The 24486-nt window shown below is 44.1% G+C and overlaps 1 protein-coding gene and 1 long non-coding RNA gene across 2 annotated transcripts; one reads left to right on the top strand and one right to left on the bottom strand.

The window, feature by feature from the left end:
- Window positions 1-63: 63 nt before the first annotated feature.
- On the top strand, window positions 64-5327 carry LOC130126866 (uncharacterized). The gene is made up of 3 exons (XR_008811747.1): window positions 64-85; window positions 3965-4196; window positions 4699-5327. It is a non-coding gene; the product is annotated as an uncharacterized LOC130126866 (long non-coding RNA).
- A 3192-nt stretch (window positions 5328-8519) lies between these two features.
- cenpo (centromere protein O) lies at window positions 8520-24262 on the bottom strand. Its single transcript, XM_056296455.1, has 6 exons — window positions 24241-24262; window positions 23999-24148; window positions 22104-22244; window positions 19717-19988; window positions 15719-15878; window positions 8520-9167 (listed from the first exon to the last, which is right to left on the bottom strand). Exons 1-6 carry the CDS (start codon window positions 24260-24262, stop codon window positions 9058-9060), a joined length of 855 nt encoding a protein of 284 aa, XP_056152430.1. The 3' UTR covers window positions 8520-9057.
- Between the last annotated feature and the right edge of the window lie 224 nt (window positions 24263-24486).

The following is a 24486-nucleotide window of genomic DNA, read 5'->3' as shown; positions in this document are numbered from 1 at the left end:
TGTTACAGCGTGATAGCAACGCAGGGCATTGCAGTTTGGACAACTTGTAATATGGGGGAGAGCGAGACATGGAGGTGGAGGAGAGGTGAGATGGAATAAGGGAGGTGGGGAGAGTGGGTGGGGGAGGGGGTTGAATTAGGGTAAAGAGGGAAAGTGGGATGAGATGAAGTAAAGACGGGTAGAACAGTGTTTCTCAACCCAGTCCTCAAGGACTCCCTATCCTGCAGATTTTCATTGTAACCCTGCACAGGTAGCCCTGCTTGTACTTACTCGACCAATCATCTCGCAGCACTTAATTATGCAAGGTGTGCAACGTCTGATAAAATTCATTGCTGATTGGTTGAATAACTACAAACAGGTACCTATTCAGGGTTGCAAAGAAATTATGCAGGATAGGGGGTTCCTTGAGGACTGGGTTGAGAAACACTGGGGTAGAATATATTGTCAAAGAAGGTTGAATCGGTTGTTGGTAAATAAGGGTTTGCCGCTTTAAGAGCAAGATCTGGGGTCGGACTCTGATTGGTTGGTGGGGAGGGGCGAATGAGGAAGTTGTTGTTGTGTGGCGCGAACGGTAGTGGGAGCTCCGCGCAAGTGAAAGGAAATATCACTAAGAACTGTGATATATTGGGACCTGTGTCAACGTTTTGTGCAGCTGTGAAGAAGGATTAAATGTGTTTCCAAAGAGAGAAGACGGTGTCCTCGCCATTTTCAGACGAAGTGAACTATTGAACCGTGTTGGGTTGTACTCTGGAGTTTAGCTAGCTAGCTAGCACCAGGCGGTGACGGACAGCGCCAGCGAACTTCGGCCCTGGATCCGAAATAAATTCGGTTCCCCTGTAACTTCCGGCGAAGGTAGTCAGAAGACGGAGACAGGAAAAGTAACACATGTTCATCTGGGTAGGTTTTCTGAGAGAAACGTTTCGTCGCTCATCTAAGTGACCTCTGCAGTCTCAACTGACTGCAGGTGTCTCCGCCATTAAGCATAACGACCAAAACCAACCACCAGTTTCCTATGCAGATATGGGCGTGACCATTAACTAGAGTTTCAGTGGCCATGTGTACTGTTCACAGAGGATTTGGGAAAGCTTGCAATCACAGAAGATGGCGACAGATGCACTCTTAGGAAAGGACTAAAGAAGTGAGGAATGAGACAAGAAAAGCTAAAAGAATGTATATAAGGACAGGATGGAACATAAGTATAGCAGCGATGATCTGCGGACAGCTTGGGGGGAATTAAATGTATATCTTCAATCACTCAGGGAGACTGACAGGAGACCTTTTAAAATTGGGGGAATGAATTGTACTTATCTCCCAAATACGTTTAATGACTTTTACCTGGCCAATTACCCCACTCTTCTGAGCCTTCTCGATCTCTGCTCCACCCCCTCTGCCCATCCGGGGAGGGCTGCAGACTACCACGTGTCTCCTCCGATACATGTGGAGTCGCCAGCCGCTTCTTTTCACCTGACAGTGCGGAGTTTCGCCAGGGGGCCGTAGCGTGAGGGAGGATCACGCTATTCCCCCCAGTTCCCCCTCCCTCCCCGAACAGGCGCCCCGACCGACCAGAGGAGGCGCTAGTGCAGCGACCAGGACACATACCCAAATCCGGCTTCCCACCCGTAGACACGGCCAATTGTGTCTACAGGGACGCCCGACCAAGCCGGAGGTAACACAGGGATTCGAACTGGCGATCCCTATGTTGGTGGGCAACGGAATAGACTGCTACGCTACCCGGATGCCCTGAGTCTCTTTCTCCTGACTGTGGTATTGTGATGGGTCAGGAATGTGTTAGAGACATTTTAAAATGGGTAAACATCAGGGAGGCCCCTGGTCCACAACACATTTGTGATACTGTGCTGACCAGCCTAGCCGTGTCCTCCACCACATCTTTCAGATGTCGCTTGATTGTAACCAAATCCCTGCTATCCGGAAACCCTCTACTGTGATACCTGTCCTACAGAACACCAATCCTAGGCCACTTAGTGTAGCCGGTAGTCAAAGTCTGTGTTAGTTGGGTGAGAGCTGCATTAGCAGCCTCTATCTACATCAGCGTTTCTCAAACCTCTCCAGGAGGACCACTTGTCCTGCATGTTTTAGATCTGTTCCTGCTCCAACACAGCTGATTCAAATGATCAACGCGTTATGAGCTCCCGAAGCTGCCTAATAACAAAACTGATCATTTAAATCTGCTGTGTTTGGAGCTGGGCGAGATCTAAAACATGCAGGACAAGTGGTCCTCCAGGAGAGGTTTGAGAAACGCTGGGCTACATCACACTGTCAGTTGGTTTTAGTCCATGGCCATGAGTAATAGATAATAGTGGAGCCTCCAGGGGTGCATAGTCACAGATCCACTGTCTACAGTGGCCTGTCGTCCCTAAAAATGGCATTAATTGCCTCTTAATGAAAGGATTTTCGAATTTTGAGGATGGCTTCCACTCATTTTGGGCTCAGTGTTTTACCCTTTTTCTTTTTTAGATCTCGTGCCCTAGAGAGGTGACTTTTTCCTTTGCAAATCGCAATTTACACAGACTGGCCCTGTGGCCCTGCTCAGCCAGATGTTTCAGCAACGCAATGGTACCAATCCAGCAAACTTGTTTGTTGATGAACAGATTATCAAATTGTCGACATACTCTATATCAACGTGCTCCCTGCTGGAAGACCTCTAAACTCTCCACACTTGCATGCAAAACCTGCAAGTCGACTGCTGGGGACTCTACATAACCTTGTGGCATCCTGGCCCACATATATGTTTTACCCTGAAACATGACCGCAAACCAGTACTGAGGGTCTGGGTGCACATGGACACTGCTGCATTTACTGCTCGTGAGTCTTGCATGAATGGCCGCTCTGCTGGCTGATTCTGCGGCCTCATCTTTTAACTGGGAAGATAGGCCTCCTCACTGGTGAATGAGCACAAGGGATAATGACTCCTGCTGCCAGCAAACTGTTCAACACTGGTGTTATACCTATTACTGCCTCTAGTTTGAGCGGATATTGTGCCTGACATGGAGGGTATGTGCTCTTGGGTGTCACATGGAGGAGTTCAGCCCCTTTAACCAACTCCATATCGTAATCATCTGTAGCCCATAACATTTGTGGCACTCCTTGCAACTCTGGTGAGTCAATGGTTAACTGAGGGAAATTTCCCCACCCCCTTAAGTTGAATTTACTGCTCTGTGCTGCACACACAGTCCGTTTTCCATCAAAGTGCTCTGAAATGGGCATCTACATGCTTACATTCGGGGTGAGTATTGCACTCCTTCTCCCCTAGACTCCCACATGCGGTCTTGTGAACAGCGAGTGACTCACAGCCCTAAATCCTTCCACTGGATGTCAAATGTTTTGGCTAGAGACATGTGGTGTTGAGTTACACTCCGAGTGGAGCTGGGCTGCGGTGGGGGTCAGCATAACCCTATCATCGTCCCAATACATCCAGCCACTAGTCATAAGATCACTTTCATTCCCTTGTTCGAACCAGACTTTCTCAAATGCCTCATCAACATTTTAATCACTTTGGCATTTTGTTTTGTTTTGGTGGTTGTGTGGCATCATCACTGTGTGGAGTGTCACTCAAGGGTTTTTGCAATCATCCTGTAACGTTACACCTTGACGCTAGAGACGAATGTGCCAATCTGCATTGGTTTAGAAAAAGGGTGTGAATGCCACCAGACCGGTTCATTGTCCTATAAACACTGAGTCACTTGCTGCAGTCCACATGTGCAGACACGCACAGCAGCAGATGCTGCTCAACAAGTGCCACGACATCATCGCACACTGGGAAAAGGTTCTGACAATCCAGGTCAAAAGACTTGATTTGAAAGCATTTTCATTTGGAACGGGTACAACGAGCTGGATTCAGAATTTGACTCTGGTGGTGTTCGTCCCGTTTTAAAATTCAAATTGAAAGAATTTTTGATTTGTTATTGTAACTTTAACCCCTCTGCTTTTTATTTCTCCCTTCCAGCTTTTCACCTCATCTTTATCTGCATTTTAAAAAGGTACAATATCCTGTGTTACCTCCGGCTTGGTCGTGATCCTCCCACGCACTACGTCCCGCTGGTGAAATTCCTCTCTGTCAGGTGAAAAGAAGCAGCTGGCGACTCGACATGTATCGGAGGAGGCATATGGTAGTCTGCAGCCCTCCCCGGATCAGCAGAGGGGGTGGAGCAGTGACCAGGACGGCTCAGAAGAGTGGGGTAATTGGCCAAGTACAATTGGGGGGAAAAGGGGGGGGGTATAATATACAAGTTTATCGACTTTAATGGAAATAGCACAGCCACAGTGACTGTATAGTTTAACCAAAATATTACATTTCCTGAAATTTCTTTTACCTTTTTGTTATGTTTTAAAAAATTTCGTAAAACATAAAAATAGAAGGGTAATATAATTTTTTTTGGGGGGGGGGTAAAAGCCATACTTTGATCAGCATACTTATACAGTTTACATGGAAGTGTTATTTCTAAATTGTTATAGTATATAACTTGGCCATTAGTGCATGTTGTGGCATTTCAAGAGAATTTGGGATTTTTTTTTTACAACCTGAGTCTTATTTTTGTGGCTTTTGCCATTATGCGTACAATTTAACTCGTGGGTTTTACTTTTGGAAATTCTGGATATGGGACCACAGCTAGACACAGCTTTACCAGGTTGTTAAAAAACAAAACTGAATTGTCTTTTAATGTGTGGAATGTGATACAGGGGTGAAGTTTGACTGACGGATTTGTGAACTGGTTGATGGACAGGCCCGCACGTAATGGATGGACGTAAGGCGGTGGTGCGTAAAGACATGAGGCGGGTGGAAATCGTGCTCCGGTGTGAACTGCACCTGTCAGGTGTGTTGTACAGGTCCGCACACCAGACGCTACAATGGCGGAGAGACACCGTCCTGCAGGAAGCAAACACTGCTGCCGCAAGTCTGTGAACCAAAAGCAACAATCCACTTAAACCTGAAGGAGCCAGCCGAGCGGAGAGAGGCTGAGATGGACTCGAGGGAAATTCATACATCTGGCGGCTCAAGGTTGCCCTCCAGCAGATCTCTGCGCTGCGGCAGAACATCTGAGCTACCGGGATTCAGGCGGTCTGTCTCTGCACAGCCGTCCATCAGCCGGGCGGGGAGGTTGTCTGTAAGACAGCTGAGAGACATTTTAACTACTGACTCTACCTCAAAAAGGCAACTGGCCAAGCAACAGCAGGCTGGCAGAGAATCACTGGAAAGGCACCGATATTTTCACTGGGAAGCTTTGCAGCAGAGGGCCAACGCTTTTATTGAGACGCTCAACAGCACTGGAGAAGCCGAGCTACACATGCAAGTTCCCTAAAGAAAAGAAAATTAAAAGAAAAAGTTACATGAACAAGGTTTTTCACTTTGGTGGACTGATCATTTAAAACACAATGTAAAGCTTAGGTACTGTGAACGACAACTGGCATGAAGCATTAGGAATTATCAGGCATGCAAACTGGTTAGGGGTGAAAAAGATGAGAAGCACGTGTAAGCAGAGAAAAACAGGCCCGCTAGGGGGCTCCGGGGGGTATGCTCACCCAGAGATTTTGTTGTTGTTGTGAAAAACAAGCTACTAAATGCTAATTTCTGATATCTTTTAAGATTAATCTGGTGCTGGTCATAAGCTAACAGAATTACAAGATTGACCAAAATAAAGTAAAAAGTATTAATTTATTAAGTTCAAATGTACCTTTACATATGATATACTCACATTTACAAAGGGAATTAACAAAGGGCAGCCCCACCAGATACACAATTACAATTATTTTCAAAATTATTACTCTCCATATCCATGGAGAGTAATAATTTGTTGTTTAACACAATCTTAGAAAGTGAGAGGATGCCTGAGGACTGGAGAAGAAGCATACTGGTACCGATTTTCAAGAATAAGGGTGATGTGCAGAGCTGTAGCAACTACAGAGGTATAAAGTTGATCAGCCACAGCATGAAGATTTGGGAAAGAGTAATAAAAGCTAGGTTAAGAGGAGAGGTGACGATTAACGAGCAGCAGTATGATTTCATGCCATGAAAGAGCACCACAGATGTGATGTTTACTTTGAGAGTTTTGATAGAGAAGTATAGAGAAGGCCAGAAGGAGTTAAACTGTGTCTGTGGATTTAGAGAAAGCATACGACAGGGTGCCGAGAGAGGAGGTGTGGTATTGTATGAGGAAGTCAGGAGTTGCAGAGAAGTATGTAGGAGTGGTGCAGGATATGTGTGAGGGAAGTGTGACAGTGGTGAGTTGTGCGGTTGGAATGACAGATGGGTTCAAGGTGGAGGTAGGATTACATCAAGGATCGGCTCTGAGCCCTTTCTTGTTTGCAGTGATAATGGACAGGTTGACGGACGAGATCAGGCAGGAGTCTCCGTGGACTATGATGTTTGCGGATGACATTGCGATCTGTAGTGAGAGTAGGGTGCACGTTGAGGAGAGCCTGGACAGGTGGAGGTATGCACTGGAGAGAAGAGGAATGAAAGTCAGTAGGAGCAAGACGGAATACCTATGTGTGAATGAGAGGGAGGACAGTGGAATGGTGAGGATGCAAGGAGTAGAGGCGACGAAGGTGGATGAGTTTAAATACTTGGGGTCAATTGTCCAAAATAATGGGGAGTGCAGAAGAGAGGTGAAGAAGAGAGTGCAGGCAGGGTGGAGAAGAGTGTCAGGAGTGATCTGTGACAGAAGGGTACCAGCAAGAGTTAAAAGGGAAGGTTTACAGGATGGTAGTGAGACCAGCTACTATGTTGTATGGTTTGGAGACAGTGGCGCTGATGAAAAGACAGGAGGCGGAGCTGGAGGTGGCAGAGTTGAAGATGCTAAGATTTTAATTGGGAGTGATGAAGAAGGACAGGATTAGGAACGAGTATATTAGAAGGACAACTCAGGTTGGACAGTTTGGAGACAAAGCAAGAGAGGCAAGATTGAGATGGTTTGGACATGTGTGGAGGGGAGATGCTGGGTATACTGGGAGAAGGATGCTGAATATGGAGCTGCCAGGGAAGAGGAAAAGAGGAAGGCCAAAGAGGAGGTTTATGGATGTGGTGAGGGAGGACATGCAGGTGGCTGGTGTGACGGAGGAAGATGCAGAGGACAGGAAGAGATGGAAATTCTGGCGCCTGGGTAGTGTAGCAGTCTATTCCGTTGCCTACCAACACGGGAATCGTCGGTTCAAATCCCCGTGTTACCTCCGGCTTGGTCGGGCGTCTCTACAGACACAATTGGCCGTGTCTGCGGGTGGGAAGCCGGATGTGGGTATTTGTCTTGGTCGCTGCACTAGCGCCTCCTCTGGTTGGTCGATCGGCAGAGAGCAGGTGGAGCAGCGACCGGGATTGGGGTGAAAACAGGGGGAAAATTGAAGGGGAAAAAAAAAGGGAAATGCTGTGGCGACCCTGAACAGGAACAGCTGAAAGTAGTAGTAGATATCCACTCTGTGCCAGAAACCATATTGAAATGGGAAAAGAAAAATTACAAATGTGAATATGAAAGAGCATCATACGCTTAAGGACTGGTTGGGGGGCAGGGGACAGGGCTAGAGGGGTTTGTCATCTTTTCTTCTTGGACTGGACCAGTGTCTCAAGGGCCTGCTTTTGCTGTTTTGTTTATGCCTCGGCCTTGCCCTCTTCAGCGGTCTGCCTTTTGTGCTCCTGGGCACTGCCAGATGGTTGGCATCCATACCTGCTCTGCTGCCATGGCTTTTCTAGCAGACTGCTGCCGTTGGCGTTTGTCAGTGGTTCCTGCTGACCGCATGTTCTTACAGGGTGTGTGCTCCACCTCCCTGTACCTGACATCTTCCCTTAATGTTAGCTAGCTTGCTAACAGTTCTTGTGTCCTCCAATTTGATTTCTTACTTCAGGCTTTCCAGCTGGCAGTTATTTTTCGGTTGACGTCTTTTCTGTAGTCTCGTGGCTGCCACGCGCCACTGTGTCAACTTCGTTTCGGCTTTTTCCACACAGCACGTCACAGACCGATGGTCTGGGGTCGCGCTGTACTGTGACAAGCGAATTGATTGGCTGCTGCCTTTTGTTGACAGTCGATGCACGCGCATCCACTGCATCAGACGTTGACGCTCTATTGTCTATGGAAGTCACTTTGACTAGGCAGGTTCTTGACCCCCCCGCCCCAATTATTTCTCAGCAGAGCTGTGCACAAATCACGTAGGTGACCTATTTTGGATTCAAAACGGTGAATTTCGCTGAAAGGTGGCAAGTTTGCGTGCCTGATTTATTCAATGTGTATTTGATTCCCTACGCCTGTTGGTCAAATCTGCTTTAAAGGAGGTCGTGTCATCTAGTACCAGGCGGTCTGAATTCCCCAGAGAGGAGTAAGGAATGTCTTGTTATGGGGGGGATGTGAAGTTGTTTTCCCCTCTTCCCATCTTCTGTTCAGCTCTTACAATGTTGTGTTATGTGGTGCAAGGTGCTGTCTTGGCACAGAGCTCTTGGAGGAGCCCCGAGTCTGTTTATTTTCTGCTTAACGCAGAGGGCCTTGTAATTCTATATGCCCCCCCCCCCTTAGCTGGAGATGACCAGATGATGTCCAACCTAGAGTATTAGGCATGGAAAACGTATAGTCATTTGAATTTGACCAATAGGTGTTTCTTTGTCTAGGAAAGAGGAAGATAGGGAAGGGAACGCCTTTGTGCATTTGAGAATACAGGGAAAATATAGGAAAGTAACCCATGACTTGTATTATCTGTATTGTACATTACAATTTGTCTTGTTTTGTCTCCGTATTGTACAATACTGTCTTTTATCATCAACCATAAGTGTTTTGTGTAATTATGTTCACAGGTAAGTTTCCATGACAGTATGAAAAAGGGAAAAAGGAATTAAAGGTACATGACTCTTGTAATAAATTAAATGTAAAATGTGACAGAACTACATTTCCAAGTGAGCGTTACACAAGACTTCACAAAAAGGAAGTGGTATATAACATGTTTTTGAATGTTTTATTATTATAACAATAACGCATATACATTTTTTACACAAAACATTAAAGGACAGACATTGCAAAAACAAACTCAGTTTTGTACATGTGAGATGCATCATACCCAGACCCGTTAAACAATGATTCTTCTCTCTCGCATGATTGTCAAGGCTTTGTGCAAAGGTGTCTCCTTTAGAAGGGTGGAGATTTCTTCCCAGTGATGAGAATCAGAGAGGTCACTGTCTGCAAAAACAATGCACATAAAAAAGAGCCATAAAAAATAAATAAATCACAGGGCCCATGAACAAATACGATCAGACTTTGCTGTAATTTCCTGTGTAAGCATCTTCTGTCTAAATCCTGTCTTTCAGCAGATCATATTCTGAGATTAGATTTTGGAATAAACTTGCTTCAATGGAGATAAAAAAAAAATTCACTGCATACATTTCTTTGCTGCATTTTGCATTTAAAAAAAGGAAAAGGTCCTGCCACCAGCTGACTTCTTTTTAACTTTGGGTACACACAGCAGCCCTGTATTTTGAAAGCGAAGAGCTCAAGATGGAACGTACGGTTTAAGGAGATCTGACAGGTAAGATGGGGCAAGCCCATTTAGGATTTTATAAGTCAGCAGTAGCACCTTGAAGTCTGATCTAACACGGATAGGAAGCCCATGAAGGGAGGCAAGAATTGGTGTAATATGGTCAAATTTGCTAGATTTGGTTAGGATTCTAGCTGCAGCATTCTGAACCATCTCAACACTTTTAGTACTAGCGTGGGGCAGACCTGGAAAGAGAACATTAAAATAATCAAGTTTGGATGAAACAAATGTATGTATTGGAGTCTCTGTGGCAGCCATGGAAAGGAAAGACCGAATTTTAGCTGTTACGTAAGTGAAAAAAGGCAGTCTCGGTGATTTCTTTAACGTGCTTATCAAAGGAAAGGCTGGGATCAAACGTAACACTAAGATTTTTGGCTGCCACACTTTGTGTGATCAGAGTTGTCGATTGTTACTGTTATTTGATCAAATTGGTGTCTACGTCTAGCAGGGCCAACAACAAGCATCTCAGTTTTATCCGAATTTAAAAGCAGAAAATTTAGTGACATCCAATTTTTCACAGCAGCCAAGCGGGCCTCTAAATAGTCATTTGAGTACAAGCATCAGCCTTTACAGGCACACACAGCTGAGTATCATCTGCATACCAATGGGAATTTATGCCATGACTGCATATAATTTGGCCAAGAGGTGAAATATAAAGAGAGAAAAGTAGTTTCGACGCTTAATTGAGCACCTTCAGCCTCACTACACTTTGCCCAGTCGCCATTATATAACGGAAAAGGCCATCCCTCATATGCACAACGAAGTTTGCAATTTTCTCTCCAAACTCTTAGAGAATGTTGGCGTGGTTAGTTTCACAACAGACATCTGGAGCTCAGACGTGAGTCCAATGTCCTTGTCCAGTCTGACCGCACATTGGATAGACTGGGATTTTATCTTTAAAAAAGTGGTGTTGCATCCCCGAGAGTTTTGTAGCCCATACAGAGGGGATTCCGTTACAGCAGCCATTGAGAAAATGCGGCGTGAATGGACAATTAATAAAAAACAAAGTGCATTTAGTTTTAAGGGATAATGCACAAAATATGAAGAAGGCTATGGATCAACTTGGCGTGGCGAGTTTAGGATGCTTCGCGCGCACACTGCAGCTACTTGTGCATGAGGGACTGTTGTTGCAGCGCAGTGTAAGTGGCCAACGGGAGAAAAATAGTAGGCCACTTCAAACACTTGCCCCTTGCCTAGTCACAGGTAGAAAACATCCAAGTAGAGCTGAATATGCAGCCTAAGCGTCTGCAGCAGGACGTCCAAACTAGTGTTTGAATAAAGGGTTTGACTAAAGGATGCTAAATATGGAGCTGCCAGGGAAGAGGAAAGCCAAAGAGGAGGTTTATGGATGTGGTGAGGGAGGACATGCAGGTGGCTGGTGTGACAGAGGAAGATGCAGAGGACAGGAAGAGATGGAAACAGATGGTTCGCTGTGGCGACCTCTAACAGGAGCAGCCGAAAGTCGTAGTAGTGTTTGAATAAAGGGTGGCAGTCTTTCATAACCAACTGCTGTTGTGGACTATATATTGGGGAGTATTTGTTTGTTCTCCATTTGAGTGAGATGTTTTTAGGTGGGTAATTAGCTATCATAAGCAAAGTGCTTGCATGTATTTTATTATCATTATTTGTACATGCAGGTGGCTGGTGTGACAGAGGAAGATGCAGAGGACAGGAAGAGATGGAAACAGATGATCAGCTGTGGCGACCCCTAACCCCTAATGTAGTAGTAGTAGTAGTAGTACAAGTACAAGAGTAAAACAAAACATCGGATTGATATCGGTATTGGCAGATAGCCAAAGCTGGCGTATTGGAAATGGAAAAGTGGTATCAGGACATCTCCTAGTTATATCCTTCTCTCACACTGATGTTTGACTAATGTTTTTTCTTGTCTCTTCTCCCATGTATGTGAATGGTGTGATGTGAGTTTCCCCTGTGTGCATGTGCAGTCTGTCCTCCTGTCAGGTCTACATGGTGATGGTGGTTGCGTGGCTCAGGTCCTAGGCTGTCCCGGTGGCATCGGGACACTACTTGGTGTCCTCCTCATCATAATTCCATTATAATTCTGTTATCTCCTTTCAGTGTTGTATTCTGTAAATTGTGTTTTATTCTGTACACACAACAGCCATTGCATGTCTGTCTGTCTTGAGAGAGAGAACCCTCCTCTGCTGCTCTTCCTGAGGTTTCTTCCCATTTTTTCTCCCTGTTAAAGGGGTCTTTTTAGAGAATAGACTGTGCGCATAATTGTGGTCCACTGACTTCCAGTTTCATTGCAGCGGTCATATTAGTTTCCTGTTTGTTGGCATGTGCTATTGACAATGGCATATTTTTCGCGATGCCTGCAAGATTTACCATGGATCAATGTCAGTGACATGCACAGAATCGTCGACAAACTTTCACCTGCACCTACCAGCAAACGGGTGAACATTTTCAAATTGTACATATCAAGTTACATCCACAATTATAAGGATGAGTATGTGCAACTTGAAACTTTTCATCCGTTAGCTGGTAGGTGCAGGTGAAAGTTTGTCGACAATTCTGTGCATGTCGTTGACATTTATCCATGGTAAATCTTGCAGGCATCGCGAAAAATATGCCATTGTCAATAGCACACGCCAACAAACAGGAAACTGGTATGACCGCTGCAGTAGAAACCGGAAGTCAGTGGACTACAGTTATGCACAGAGCCGATTGTTCCTTAAACGATATGAGGGTGTAAGGACAGGATGTTGTATTGCTGTAAAGCCCACTGAGGCGAATTTATAAGTTGTGATATTGGTCTACACCAGCGGTCGGGAACCTATGGCTCGCGAGCCATATATGGCTCTTCCGGTGACGGCATATGGCTCCCAGACAATTTTGAGTTGAAAATTATTTTTTTTTCAAAAAAATCAGTTTGGAACTGATTTTAAAATACTTGTGATATTTCTTAATAATACTGTGTCATTTTAAAGTAAACAGAAATTAGTTTTGAAGATAAATTTCACGGGTCACGGGTCACCCGTGGGTCGGGTCGGGAACCAATGGCTCGCGAGCATGTCCGGGTCATTGTAAAGGTGAAGAAATCAATTTTATCAGATAGCCAACTAGTTTATCCGCTTCAACCCTTGTAACGGAAAAGATGGCGAAAAGAAAAAAAGACGATGATTACCGTGCATTCCAGGCTGCGTGGACAGAGGAATTTGCATTTGTGGAGAGAGCAGGATCTGCGGTATGTCTAATATGCAATGATAAAATTGCATCGATGAAACGGTCAAATATAAAGCGGCACTTCGATACGCACCATGCTTCATTTGCATCGAAATCTCCAGCGGGGGACAGCAGGAAAAGGGCATGCGAGGAGCTACAGCGGAGAGTGCAGACGAGTCAGCAGCAACTACGTGTGTGGACCAAGCAAGGTGACGGGAATTCCGCTAGCTTTGCGGGGGCTTTGGCAATAGTAAGGAATGGAAAGTCATTCACAGATGGCGAGTATGCCAAAACATTCATGCTTGATGTGGCCAATGAACTGCTTGATGACTTCCAGAATAAAGACAAGATAATCAAACGAATAAAAGACACGCCCCTGTCAGCAAGAACTGTGCACGATCGTAGCATCATGATGGCAAATCAAGTCGAGGAAACACAAATTAAGGACATAAACGCCGGGACATACTTTTCTCTCGCGTTATATGAGTCAACAGACGTTAGCCATCTATCTCAGTGCAGTATCATTGCCAGGTATGCTGCAGGTGACACACTGCGTGAGGAAAGCTTGGCTGTTTTGCCAATGAAAGGGACAACAAGAGGAGAGGATTTATTCATGTCTTTCATGGAGTTTGCTAAAGAAAAAAAACTACCGATGGATAAACTTATTTCTGTCTGTACTGATGGTGCACCCTGTATGTTGGGGAAGAACAAAGGATTTGTAGCGCTTCTCCGTGAACATGAAAAGAGAGCCATCCTAAGTTTTCATTGCATCCTGCACCAGGAGGCGCTTTGCGCTCAGACGTGTGGCCAGGAGCTTGGCGAGGTGATGTCTCTGGTCATTCGAGTGGTCAACTTTATTGTTGCCCGAGCTTTAAATGATCGGCAGTTTAAAGCTCTGTTAGAAGAAGTTGGGAATCATTATCCCAGTCTGCTTTTACACAGCAACGTGCGTTGGTTGTCAAGGGGGAAGGTGCTCAGCCGTTTTGCGGCTTGCCTGAGTGAAATCCGGACTTTTCTTGAAATGAAAGGCGTCAAGCATCCTGAGCTAGACAACACTGACTGGCTCCTGCAGTTTCACTATCTCGTGGACATAACTGGCCATCTGAACCAGCTCAATGTGAAAATGCAAGGTATTGGAAATACAATCTCATCCCTTCAACAAGCAGTGTTTGCATTTGAAAGCAAGCTGGAAGTCTTTCTCAGGGACATTGAAACAGGTCGTCTTTTGCACTTTGAAAGACTGCAACAATTTAGAGATGCATGCTTAGCAAGTGACTCCACTCAACATCTGGATCTCCAGCAGCTAGCTGGCTTTACGTTCAATCTCCTGCAGTCATTCAAAGCACGTTTTGGAGAATTTCGTGCGCGCACTGGTCTTTTCAAGTTCATCACTCATCCACATGAGTGTGCAGTGGACAAAATCGACCTGACATGCATCCTCGGGCTCTCTATCGGAGACTTTGAGCTGGAAGTTGCTGACCTGAAGGCATCAGACATGTGGATGAGTAAGTTCAAGTCACTTAATGGAGAGTTGGAAAGTCTTGCGCGACAGCGAGCAGAGCTGGCGAGGGAACGCAAGTGGACAGAAATTAAAAATCTTCAACCTGAAGACCAGCTGATTCTTAAAACTTGGAACGAGCTTCCTGTGACATACCACACAATGCAGCGTGTGAGTATTGCCGTATTGACCATGTTTGGCTCTACATATGCATGTGAACAGTCTTTCTCGCATATGAGGAACATTAAGACCAACCTACGCTCACGTTTAACTGATGGAAGCCTCAACGCCTGCATGAAGCTCAACCTCACCACGTATGAACCAGACTACAAGGCCATCAGCAAAACCATGCAGCACCAGAAGTCGCATTAAAAGTAAGACATATTTAATTTATTATACGTTAAAAATACTATATGGCTCTCAATGAAATATATTTAGAAATATTTGGCTTTTATGGCTCTCCCAGTCAAAAAGGTTCCCGACCCCTGGTCTACACAAATAAAATTGTCTTGACGACCACCATTCATGTACACAGTTCAACAGATTTGATTTTTTTTTAAATTAGCCAGTTGGCAAAGCATTCTTTGTTGTTCAGTTTCTATAAAGTTACTTAACATCAAAGATAGGTAGGCCATAAATCTTTATTTACTTATTTGCTGCTGGATCACATATCCTCTACTGCATGCTTATGCCTCTCTGTAATGGACAGTCGGAATTAACATTTGTGGGCATGATTGTCAATGACACTGGTGGTTATGTTTGAAGCCTATAATAAGTTTACCTCTTAGTAGTGCACATATTGCTAATCTGATATTGCTAATCTAAAAACGTAACAAGTCCTATAAAATGTGAAATGTAAAATAAATAAATAAATAAAAAAAACCTATTGAAACAGTCCCAAACAATGACCAGAACTTAAAAACTACTAGAACGACCATGGGCAAATACCCAATTGTGATATAAATGCATCATATACGTCAGTATGTCTGTTAAGAAACTAACTGACACCAAAATTAATATTTTAACAACTTTAACACTAGGTTTCAAACAATTTAAAATGGCCGCTGTCCAACGCCTGTAAATACTGCAACGATGGTAGTCATGGTGCGTCTGAAATGGCGTCTGTAACCAGACTTGTTGGAAATAATCAAAAATCTAATTTAGACTATTACTCTGCACTGGAGAACGCTAGTGTGTTTCTAGGACAGAGCAATGAACTTCATGAAGGAAATGATGCAACCAACATACGTCATAAATAGTGACATGACGCGCACGGTGACGCACAAATTACGAGCGGTCATTTGACCGCTCATGGTCGTCTTAGGTAGATCTTGTCATAGCTTTTTTTGTGTGCAATTGATCTAAAACTCATTTTATTGTAAATATATGCAATTTTAGGAGCATTCAGGGAGTGGCAGGTCTGTATCTTTTTTTCCCACAAAGTTATTAAACTTTGAAAATCCAAAACCGTCAAAATGGCTGCCTTGGTCATTCAAGTGTTAAGAGTCCTACCTTCAGATTCGAAGCTGACTTTAGTGGGAAGGCATCTGGTGTGGTCGGCGTAGGTCATCTTGCAGAGAACAGCCTTGTTTTGGTTGGTAGCAGTGAGCAGCAGCACCAGAATCGAACACATCATGTTGCTCTCCAACACTTCAGTTGATTTATGGAGCTCCTGCACACAATCACAACCATAACAAGTTGAACTGAACTTGTTGACAAGAGAGGAAGTCATAACCAAGTGGCAACCACCAGGGCTGAAAGCTGAAGACATTGCTTAAGTGCCTTAAATTGCAGTTCCACTATAACCGCTTGGTGGCGAACTCCAAAAAATGATTAGTTTTATGTAAGTCAATTAGGGAATTCTTAACTTCTACCTTCAAATACAAAGTCAATACATTTTTTTTTCTTAATCGCTAATTTGGAGTCTGGCTCAAAATGTGAGAGGGTGGTTAATTTGAAAATTATTGTTCCATGAAGAAGATATTAATGATTAAAAAAGTGGCATGTTGTCAAAAAAAGACATGCATGTTAGGGTTAATACTCCTGTCTGTACCCTTGACCGAGGCATGGCAAGACGAACTGGAGTTGGTCCCCGGGTGCTGCATGGTGGCTGCCCACTGCTCCTAACTACACAGCTAGGATGGGTTCAATGCAGAGCATAATTTCCCTACGGGGATCAATAGAGTATAGCAAAATCAAAAAAAGGTTGGCCATCTGCACTGATTGACAGGTCTATCAATATGTCTGCCACCAAGCCCCCCACCCTCCAGCTTCTGACACACTCCACCCCGTTGCCAAAATTTGGATTTTCTGGCTCTAACAACTAACAAAATGGTGGTGAGCATAATGCCAAACTTTAGGCTTCAAAATGCCCCTTCAGAAACCAATGGGTGACATCACAGACGCTGAGTCCAACTCCTTCTTTCTTAGGTTTATTGACGATTAGCAAACAACAATTGGTGCATTACCACCACCAACTGGAATGGAGAGTGGACCAGAATGTCTATTTACTAAAACTACTACTACTACTCTTTACTTAAAAAAAAAAAAAACCTCATATCTTCTCAATCAAACTAGTTATTATAGAGATTTCCAAGAGGGACTAAAAGCCTCTCTCAGCAGCTGCTGCACACCTTCTCCAGAAACTCCCATAACACCCAGAAATCACCTTGCTGCATCTACAATTATGTCAGTTCTCTCAGATTTTCTTTCTACTCCAGCAGTATAGTTAATTACCTTTGCCAAAAAGGCCAAAAACGTCATCTGGTCCATACAAAATTAACTCAGCATGCTTCCTGATTGACTTGTCCTCCTTAGCTTCTTGTCTCACCATTCTCTTAGCAGATTCAGCATATGACAATCCCTTTCCTGCTCTCATCTTAGTCACCTTCTCTTCCTACTTTCTCTTCGTTCTTTTTGGACACTGCGCTTATCCTGTACCATAATTTCCCTTGCAGTGTAGGCACTTCACTTGTGCTTTCCCAACTTTACAATTTTCCACATTGCAGTCGTCCTCCCCACATCTCCTGACGCCATTACATACTGCAGCAAAATGTCCATATTCTTGACAGCAAAAACATCTGAGAGGAGCGCTCTCATTAGGCTTCATCCTGTAACTCACATAATCAAGGTACACGCTTTCTGGCAATTCCCCTTCAAAAGTCAAACACACAGAATTACTGTCCTCCTTCTCACCTTCTCGGAATCTAGTCATTCTTGCTGTGCACACAAACAACCCGAAATGACTCAGCCTCTGTTGACAGTGGCATGCCACTTATCAGTCCCTTCTTCTTTGCTTTTAATATGAGTGGGAAGCAAGTCGCCCAGACATCTAAATATCTCGATCTCGAGGGCTCTAGCTCTCTGATGCTTTGACATACAATCATTGATAACCATCCCACTTCTACTCCTGATCAATCATACATAATAACTTTTTTATTATATCTTTTCATTGATTCCTGTGGGGAAATTCCTCCTCTGCATTTAACCCATCCTAGCTGTGTAGCTAGGAGCAGTGGGAAGCCGCCGTGCAGTGCCCGGGGATCAGCTCCAGTTCGTGTTGCCATTGCCTCGGCCAGGGGCACAGACAGGATTATTAACCCTAACATGCATGTCTTTTTGATGGTGGGGGAAACCGGTGCACCCAGAGGAAACCCACCGCAGACACGGGGAGAACATGCAAACTCCACACAGAAGGAGTTGGGATGACCCCCAAGGTTCGATAACCCCAGGGTTCGAACCCAATAATAACAACAACAATAATAATAATAATAATAATAATCTACTACTTTTGGCTGCTCCCGTTAGAGGTCGCCACAGCGAATCATCCGTTTCCATCTCTTCCTGTCCTCTGCATCTTCCTCTTGTCACACCAGCCACCTGCATGTCCTCCCTCACCACATCCATAAACCTCCTCTTTGGCCTTCCTCTTCTCCTCTTCCCTGGCAGCTCCATGTTCAATCAATCAATCAATCAATCAATCAATCAATCAATCAATCAATCAATCAATCAATCAATCAATCAATCAATCAATCAATCAATCAAGTTGCATTTTCAGCATCCTTCTCCCAATATACCAAGTATCTCTCCTCTACACATGTCCAAACCATCTCAATCTTGCCTCTCTAGCTTTGTCTCCAAACTGCCCAATCCGAGCTGTCCCTTTAATATACTCGTTCCTAATCCTGTCCTTCTTCGTCACTCCCAATGAAAATCTTAGCATCTTCAACGTTGCCACCTCCAGCTCCCCCTCCTTTCTTTTTGTCAGTGCCACTGTCTCAAAATCATATAACAGCTGGTCTCACAACCATCTTGTAAACCTTCCCTGTAACTCTTGCTGGTACCCTTCTAATGATAATAATAATAATTAAATAATAATAAGAAGAACATTTATATAGTGCTTTTCTAGACACCCAAAGTGCTTCACAGTGAAGGGGGTAACTCACTTCAATCAGCACCAATGTGTAGCACCACTTGGTGATGCACGGCAGCCATTTTGTGCCAGAACGCTCAGCACATATCAGCTTGCGGTGGAGAGGGAGGAATCATTGAGCCAAAGACATGGGGGGATGATTAGGTGGCCAGATGGAGAGAGGCAGGTTTGGAAATTTTGCCAGGGCACCAGGGAACCCCCTACTCTTTGCAGTAAGTGCCATGAGATCTTTAATGACCACAGTGAATCAGGACCTCGGTTTAACGTCTCACGGCATCTCCTACAGCACAGTGTCCCCGTCACTGCACTATTTGATATTTATTGTTTTTATTAGGAGCAGAGGGAAGACCGCCCCCTACTGGCCCACCAACACCACTTCTGGCAACAACTCATTTTCCCAGGTGGTCTCCCATCCAAGTACTAGCCAAGCCCATACCTGCTTAGCTTCTGTCATTTGGCAGACCCAGGGTACATGTTGGTATGGCTGCCGGCAATTTTAGTCACATTTTTGTGCACCTGCAAGCATACACCAACCAAAATGTCCAGTGAATAGGGAGTGAGATTGAGAGAGAATGAGGGACCTAATACCACCAAATTTTAGTTTTGACTTGTGTTCTAATTGATCTAATGCGTGTCCGACATAAAAGTCCACCAGGCAGGGGAACGTCACTAAATCATTTGTTTAGTTCTTAGCTCCTTACAACCATTAAACAAAACACAGCTTACTGTCCAACCAAAGACATCTCAAATATTTCACTATAGCCCAGTTCAATACATACTGCTACCCAAATCCGTTTTACATGGTCAAAAGCTTTATTCACTACGAACCCTTATTTTGCGCATGCTCCATAAACAGCACTACTCAAGAACCACATGACTTACATAAAGAATATAAAGTATACTTAAATGAGCACAAATGAAACATATTCAAATATATATACCTAAGCTATATCAAAGAAAACATTGTGACTAATTATCAAGTCTCCATTATAAGAGGAACATAGCATGTAGAATATAAACTGAATCCTGCTCTTACATATACCATACCAATTCATTTCCATATTACTAAGTGTGGTACCTTGACAAGCTTCAGCTGTTGCCTGCGTCCAACGAAGGCATTGAGATACTGACTGAGGGTGTCCAGAAAAGCCATTATGTCCGTCTGCATGTTACTCTGTTCGATCAGACGGTCTAAAGGGATGAAGGGAGGTAAGTTATGGCGTGTGATCTTCAGCCTGGCTGTCAGGTCTATATCCAGATTGTAGGTGTCTAAGTAGAGTCCCTCGTAGGTGGTGGCCAATGAGATAGAAACTCCTTTACCGTGGTGAGTTTTAACAATGTTTTTTCCACCTAGGTGTATGAAACGAGAGAGAGAGAGAGAGAGAGAGGATTAGAACTAAACCACTTGGAGATGAAGCAATACCATTTAATACAAATTCTATTCATTCAAAGTAAACATTGATGCAACTTGGACAGACACTCGCAAAGTTCTACAGCCACATAAACAGACAGATGGACAGACAAGAGACAGCTCTACAGATAATTCTAGAAAAGTGTGTGTGTATGCATATTCAGGGTTTAACAGCCAAGAGTTAGTGGACCTATGCGCGGGGCATGGATGCGAAGTTCTAGTACTGGACCTCAGGTACAACTCCATTAATAGCAAGTCTACATGATCCATGATCAAGTGTAGTCCACATGGAAAAGACAGTTCTAAGCAATTCAAAAATGCCAAAACAAATATCCCTGGTAGGTTTTCCCCCTTGGCCAGGTGCATGTTGATGAATGTTGGTTGCTCAAGAGCCAGATCTCCAAACTCACTCTTAATGTTGGCACCAGAGTGTAAAACTGTGAACGTTGTTTATGAACGAGCCCCTCAATGTCATGAACATTAATAAAGATGCCATGCAGTCACTTTTTTACATTTTGTTATGTTTCATTATACCAACTCAAGTCAATTTTAATTATACAGCCCAATATCACAAATTTGTCTCAGGGGGCTTTACAGCAACACAACATTCTGTTCTTTGACCCTCACATCGGTTAAGGAACAACTCCCTAAAAAACCCTTTAACAGGGAGAAAAAATACAAAGAGACCTCAGGGAGAGCAACAGAGGAGGGATCTCTCCCCCAAGACGGACAGGCGTACAATGGATGTTGTGTGTACAAAATAAAACACTATTTACAGAAAACAACATTGAAAGAGGATAACAAAATTATAAATAATGAAATTATAAGAAATGATGAATATGATGAGGAGGACACCAAGCAGTGTCCAGATGCCACCATAACAGCCTAGGACCTGAGCCACGCGACCACCATCACCATGTCGACCTGGCAGGAGGACAGACTGCACATGCGACAGGGGTGACTCTCATCACAGCATTCACATACACGGGAGAAGAGACAAGAAAAGACATTAGTCAAACATCGAAAAGAAAGAAAAGGATACAACATTGAAACAGGGTAACAAAATCATATGGCTTTATAAGATATACAAAAATGTGATGAGGAGGATGCCAAGCAGCATCCAGATAGCATCCACCGTCACCATGGAGACCTGGGAGGACAGACTACACGTGCACACGGGGGGGACTCACATCACACCATTCACACACAGAAGAGAAAGGAGACGACATCATTCAGAGAAAGAGAAAAGACATGTGAGAGAACAGTTTGCAATAATCAATAATCTATATTGAGACAGAACCGACCCACCGTGCAGCACAGGTTGTGAAGCACTCGACATAAAGGCAACTAATTGTAGGTTAAGGCAAAAAAAAAAAAGTTTTACATTTGGATTTAAAGGACTCAACAGACTCCGATTGTCTGATGGCAGCAGGCAGGTTATTCCACAAGAATGTGGCCTGATAGGAAAAGGCCCTGCCACCAGCTGACTTCTTTTTAACTTTGGGTAAACACAGGATCCCTGTGCTTTGAGACCACAGAGCTCAAGATGGGATGTACGGTTTGAGATCAGACAGGTAAGATGGGGCAAGCCCATTTAGGGTTTTATAAGTCAGCAGAGGCACCTTGTAGTCTGATCTAACATGGATAGGAAACCGATGAAGAGAGGCAAGAATTGGTGCAATACGGTAAAATTGTCTACTTTTAGTTAGGATTCTAGCTGCAGCATTCTGAACCATCTGAAGACTTTTAGTACTAGCACGTGGCAGACCTGAAGGTGGAGGTTTACTTTTGGATCAAACTCTTCATGACCCAGCAAAGCAGGTAAATCCAGTTAGTGGATATATAAATTCATCCATCCATCCATTATCCAAACCACTTATCCTGCTACCAGGGTCACAGGGATGCTGGAGCCTATACCAGCGGTCATTCAGCGGCAAATATAGATAAATAGATATTTAGACACATAGATATATAAATACCTAAATAGGCAGATGGATAGACAGGTAGTCAGAAGTAGACAGACAGACAGATACAGATTTATTGACAGCGAGTACCAATGAGGTAATGAGCACGGAGAAGGTCTTTCAGTTGTGTCCGTCTCTTCATCAGCATCGACAGTTGCGAGTTCACCGAGTCATTGTCGTCGTCGTCATCATCCTCCTCCCCCATTGACATCTGCAGTTTCTGAAGAAAACACAGTGTACCAAGTTTAGATCAACAATCGAAAGGATTTTAATATGAACTTCATCAGTTTAGCAGTGTAAAGAGATCCAGCATAGCAGTTACGTAATTCACTTGACAGTTTTGTGATGTAACACCAAAATGTCTTACTACGAGGCAGGAAGTATCACCGGTACGTTTTCGACGTTAAGGCTTATTGCAGTCTCTTCCTCGCGACCCAGCCGAATCAAACACTGTTTTTCTAGTTCTAATCTAATCTTCTCAGGTACAAGAGGCCTGAGGTCACCTATTCTCTTAGCCATGAGGTAAGAGGTGATGGGGAGGTGGTAGTTGTGAGCCTTGGCTTAAGAACACTGATGAGGATGGATGAAATTTGCCATGATGATGACATCAGTGACTGTAACTGGCTGATGGGGACGGAGGGTAACAGGGAAGGTGAGATCTCTCCTGGGGGCAAATGCTGAATGGGTGGAGATGATTTAGAGATGGTCTTCGGACGACTTTGGAGGTTATCACACTTGCTTTCAAAGACCAACAATCTTTATTCCAAAGCATGTCTCATGGCCATCACTTGAGACTTGATTGCTGTTGTGTCATTACACTCACCTGTTGTTTTAAGTCTAAACCCTACTGACAGGAGCCTGAACAACAGGTGAATGAGCTGCCTGGGAGAACTGAAAACCAGCAGTACAGCTGGGTACCTGAGGACCTGATTGAGAACAAATATTGCATTCGTCCCAGTCGAAGCAAGGTTGGTGAGGATCTTCATTAGTGATACCCGCTTGTGGTCTATGCGGAGGCACGTGTATACAAAATTGCATGCAATCCTTTGATTTCACTGACTAATAGACATTCAGCCAATTAGCGCTAATTAGTGAAAACAGTTGACGTGGGTGGGAATGGAGCATCGCCGATGCTGCCGGTCAAGTTTGCCCGAAAATACGAACTACGTCACCGCAAACCAAACCGACCCTGTCCCACTTAACTGAGCCGGCTCAGTCACAGTCTTGGACCTGCGACCAACACTAAACAAATTTACGTGACCACCCTCAATCTGTAAAAGCCAGTGGTTCTCAACCTTTTTGGGGTCCTGGACCCCCTGCGTATTTTTGATCTACCCTGAGGGCCCCTCCACCTGATCTCGGGGGGGGGGGGGTTGCAATTTGATAGAAACAGTAGAAACTGCATTTTAAATTGCATTATAGCATTTATTCACTCTTTGGGGCAAAAATAAGAGCTTTCAGTTGTAACTTAGATATAGTTAACAAAACAGAATTCTTATGCAGTAACTTTCAGATATATGTAACAAAACAGAATATGTATTCAGTAACTTTCAGATATATGTAACAACAGAATTCTTAAGCAGTAACTTTCAGATATATGTAACAAAACAGAATATGTATTCAGTAACTTTCAGATATATGTAACAACACAGAATATGTATTCAGTAACTTTCAGATATATGTAACAACAAAATTTTTATGCAGTAACTTTTAACAATGCAAACGGGAGCGAGATCTCTTATTAAAATACAACAAATTACACTTGTGAAACAGATGTAATTAGAGAAAAAAGTCCTGTTACCCTTTATAGTTTAGGTAGATAAAGGTCTCAGTCGCATTTGAGTGAAATAATCCTATTTCTATAAATGTCATAGGACCTTTTTTTAAAAGATATTTTATTTTCACGGACCCCTTGCAATTACACCACGGACCACTAGGGGTCCGCGGACCCCCGGTTGAGAAACACTGGTATAAGCGACTCACCGTGTTGGCCTCCATCTCCGCCTGCAGCCGGTTTCTCTGTGTGACCAGTGTCTGAATAGCGGCCCTCAGCTCGTCCACACGACCCCGAGGCTTGCGTCTGTTACGCCGCTGCTTTTCCAGCGCCTCCAGGTCGCTCAAGTGGCTCAGAACACCTGAAGCGTCCACAACAAACCACGTGTGAAAACAACAATACTGCCACTGCTACTACTGACAATCACAAAGGAGGAAAAAAAACCCCGATCACCTTTTGCCGACTGCCCCTCCATGTTTCTCCAAGTCCCTCTCTCCTTCTTGTCTGGTTGTGTTGTCTACAATCGAATATGACGATCACAAGGTAGCTTTTAAAAGAAATGACAAAAACAAAAAAAACTCGCAAAGTCAAAAACACAACCGCGAAACCGTTTTCGAGTTTGGCGGCGGCGGTGACGTCACGGTCGACGACAAACTTCAACCCCGGAAGCAAATTCAAAACAAGTCCGATCATACGGCG

This window comes from Lampris incognitus, chromosome 16 (assembly GCF_029633865.1).
Source record: "Lampris incognitus isolate fLamInc1 chromosome 16, fLamInc1.hap2, whole genome shotgun sequence".
NCBI lineage: Eukaryota > Metazoa > Chordata > Actinopteri > Lampriformes > Lampridae > Lampris > Lampris incognitus.
Note: the sequence above shows the minus strand (reverse complement) of the source record. Positions and strands in the feature narration are given on the sequence as shown.

Coding starts and splice junctions, on each gene's coding strand:
- cenpo (XM_056296455.1), bottom strand. CDS start 24,262: ATGGAGGGGCAGTCGGCAAAAG. Junction 24,149..24,240: donor GGAGGGGCAGTCGGCAAAAG/GTGATCGGGGTT, acceptor TGGACGCTTCAG/GTGTTCTGAGCCACTTGAGC. Junction 19,989..22,103: donor CCGTGCTCATTACCTCATTG/GTACTCGCTGTC, acceptor TCATACACCTAG/GTGGAAAAAACATTGTTAAA.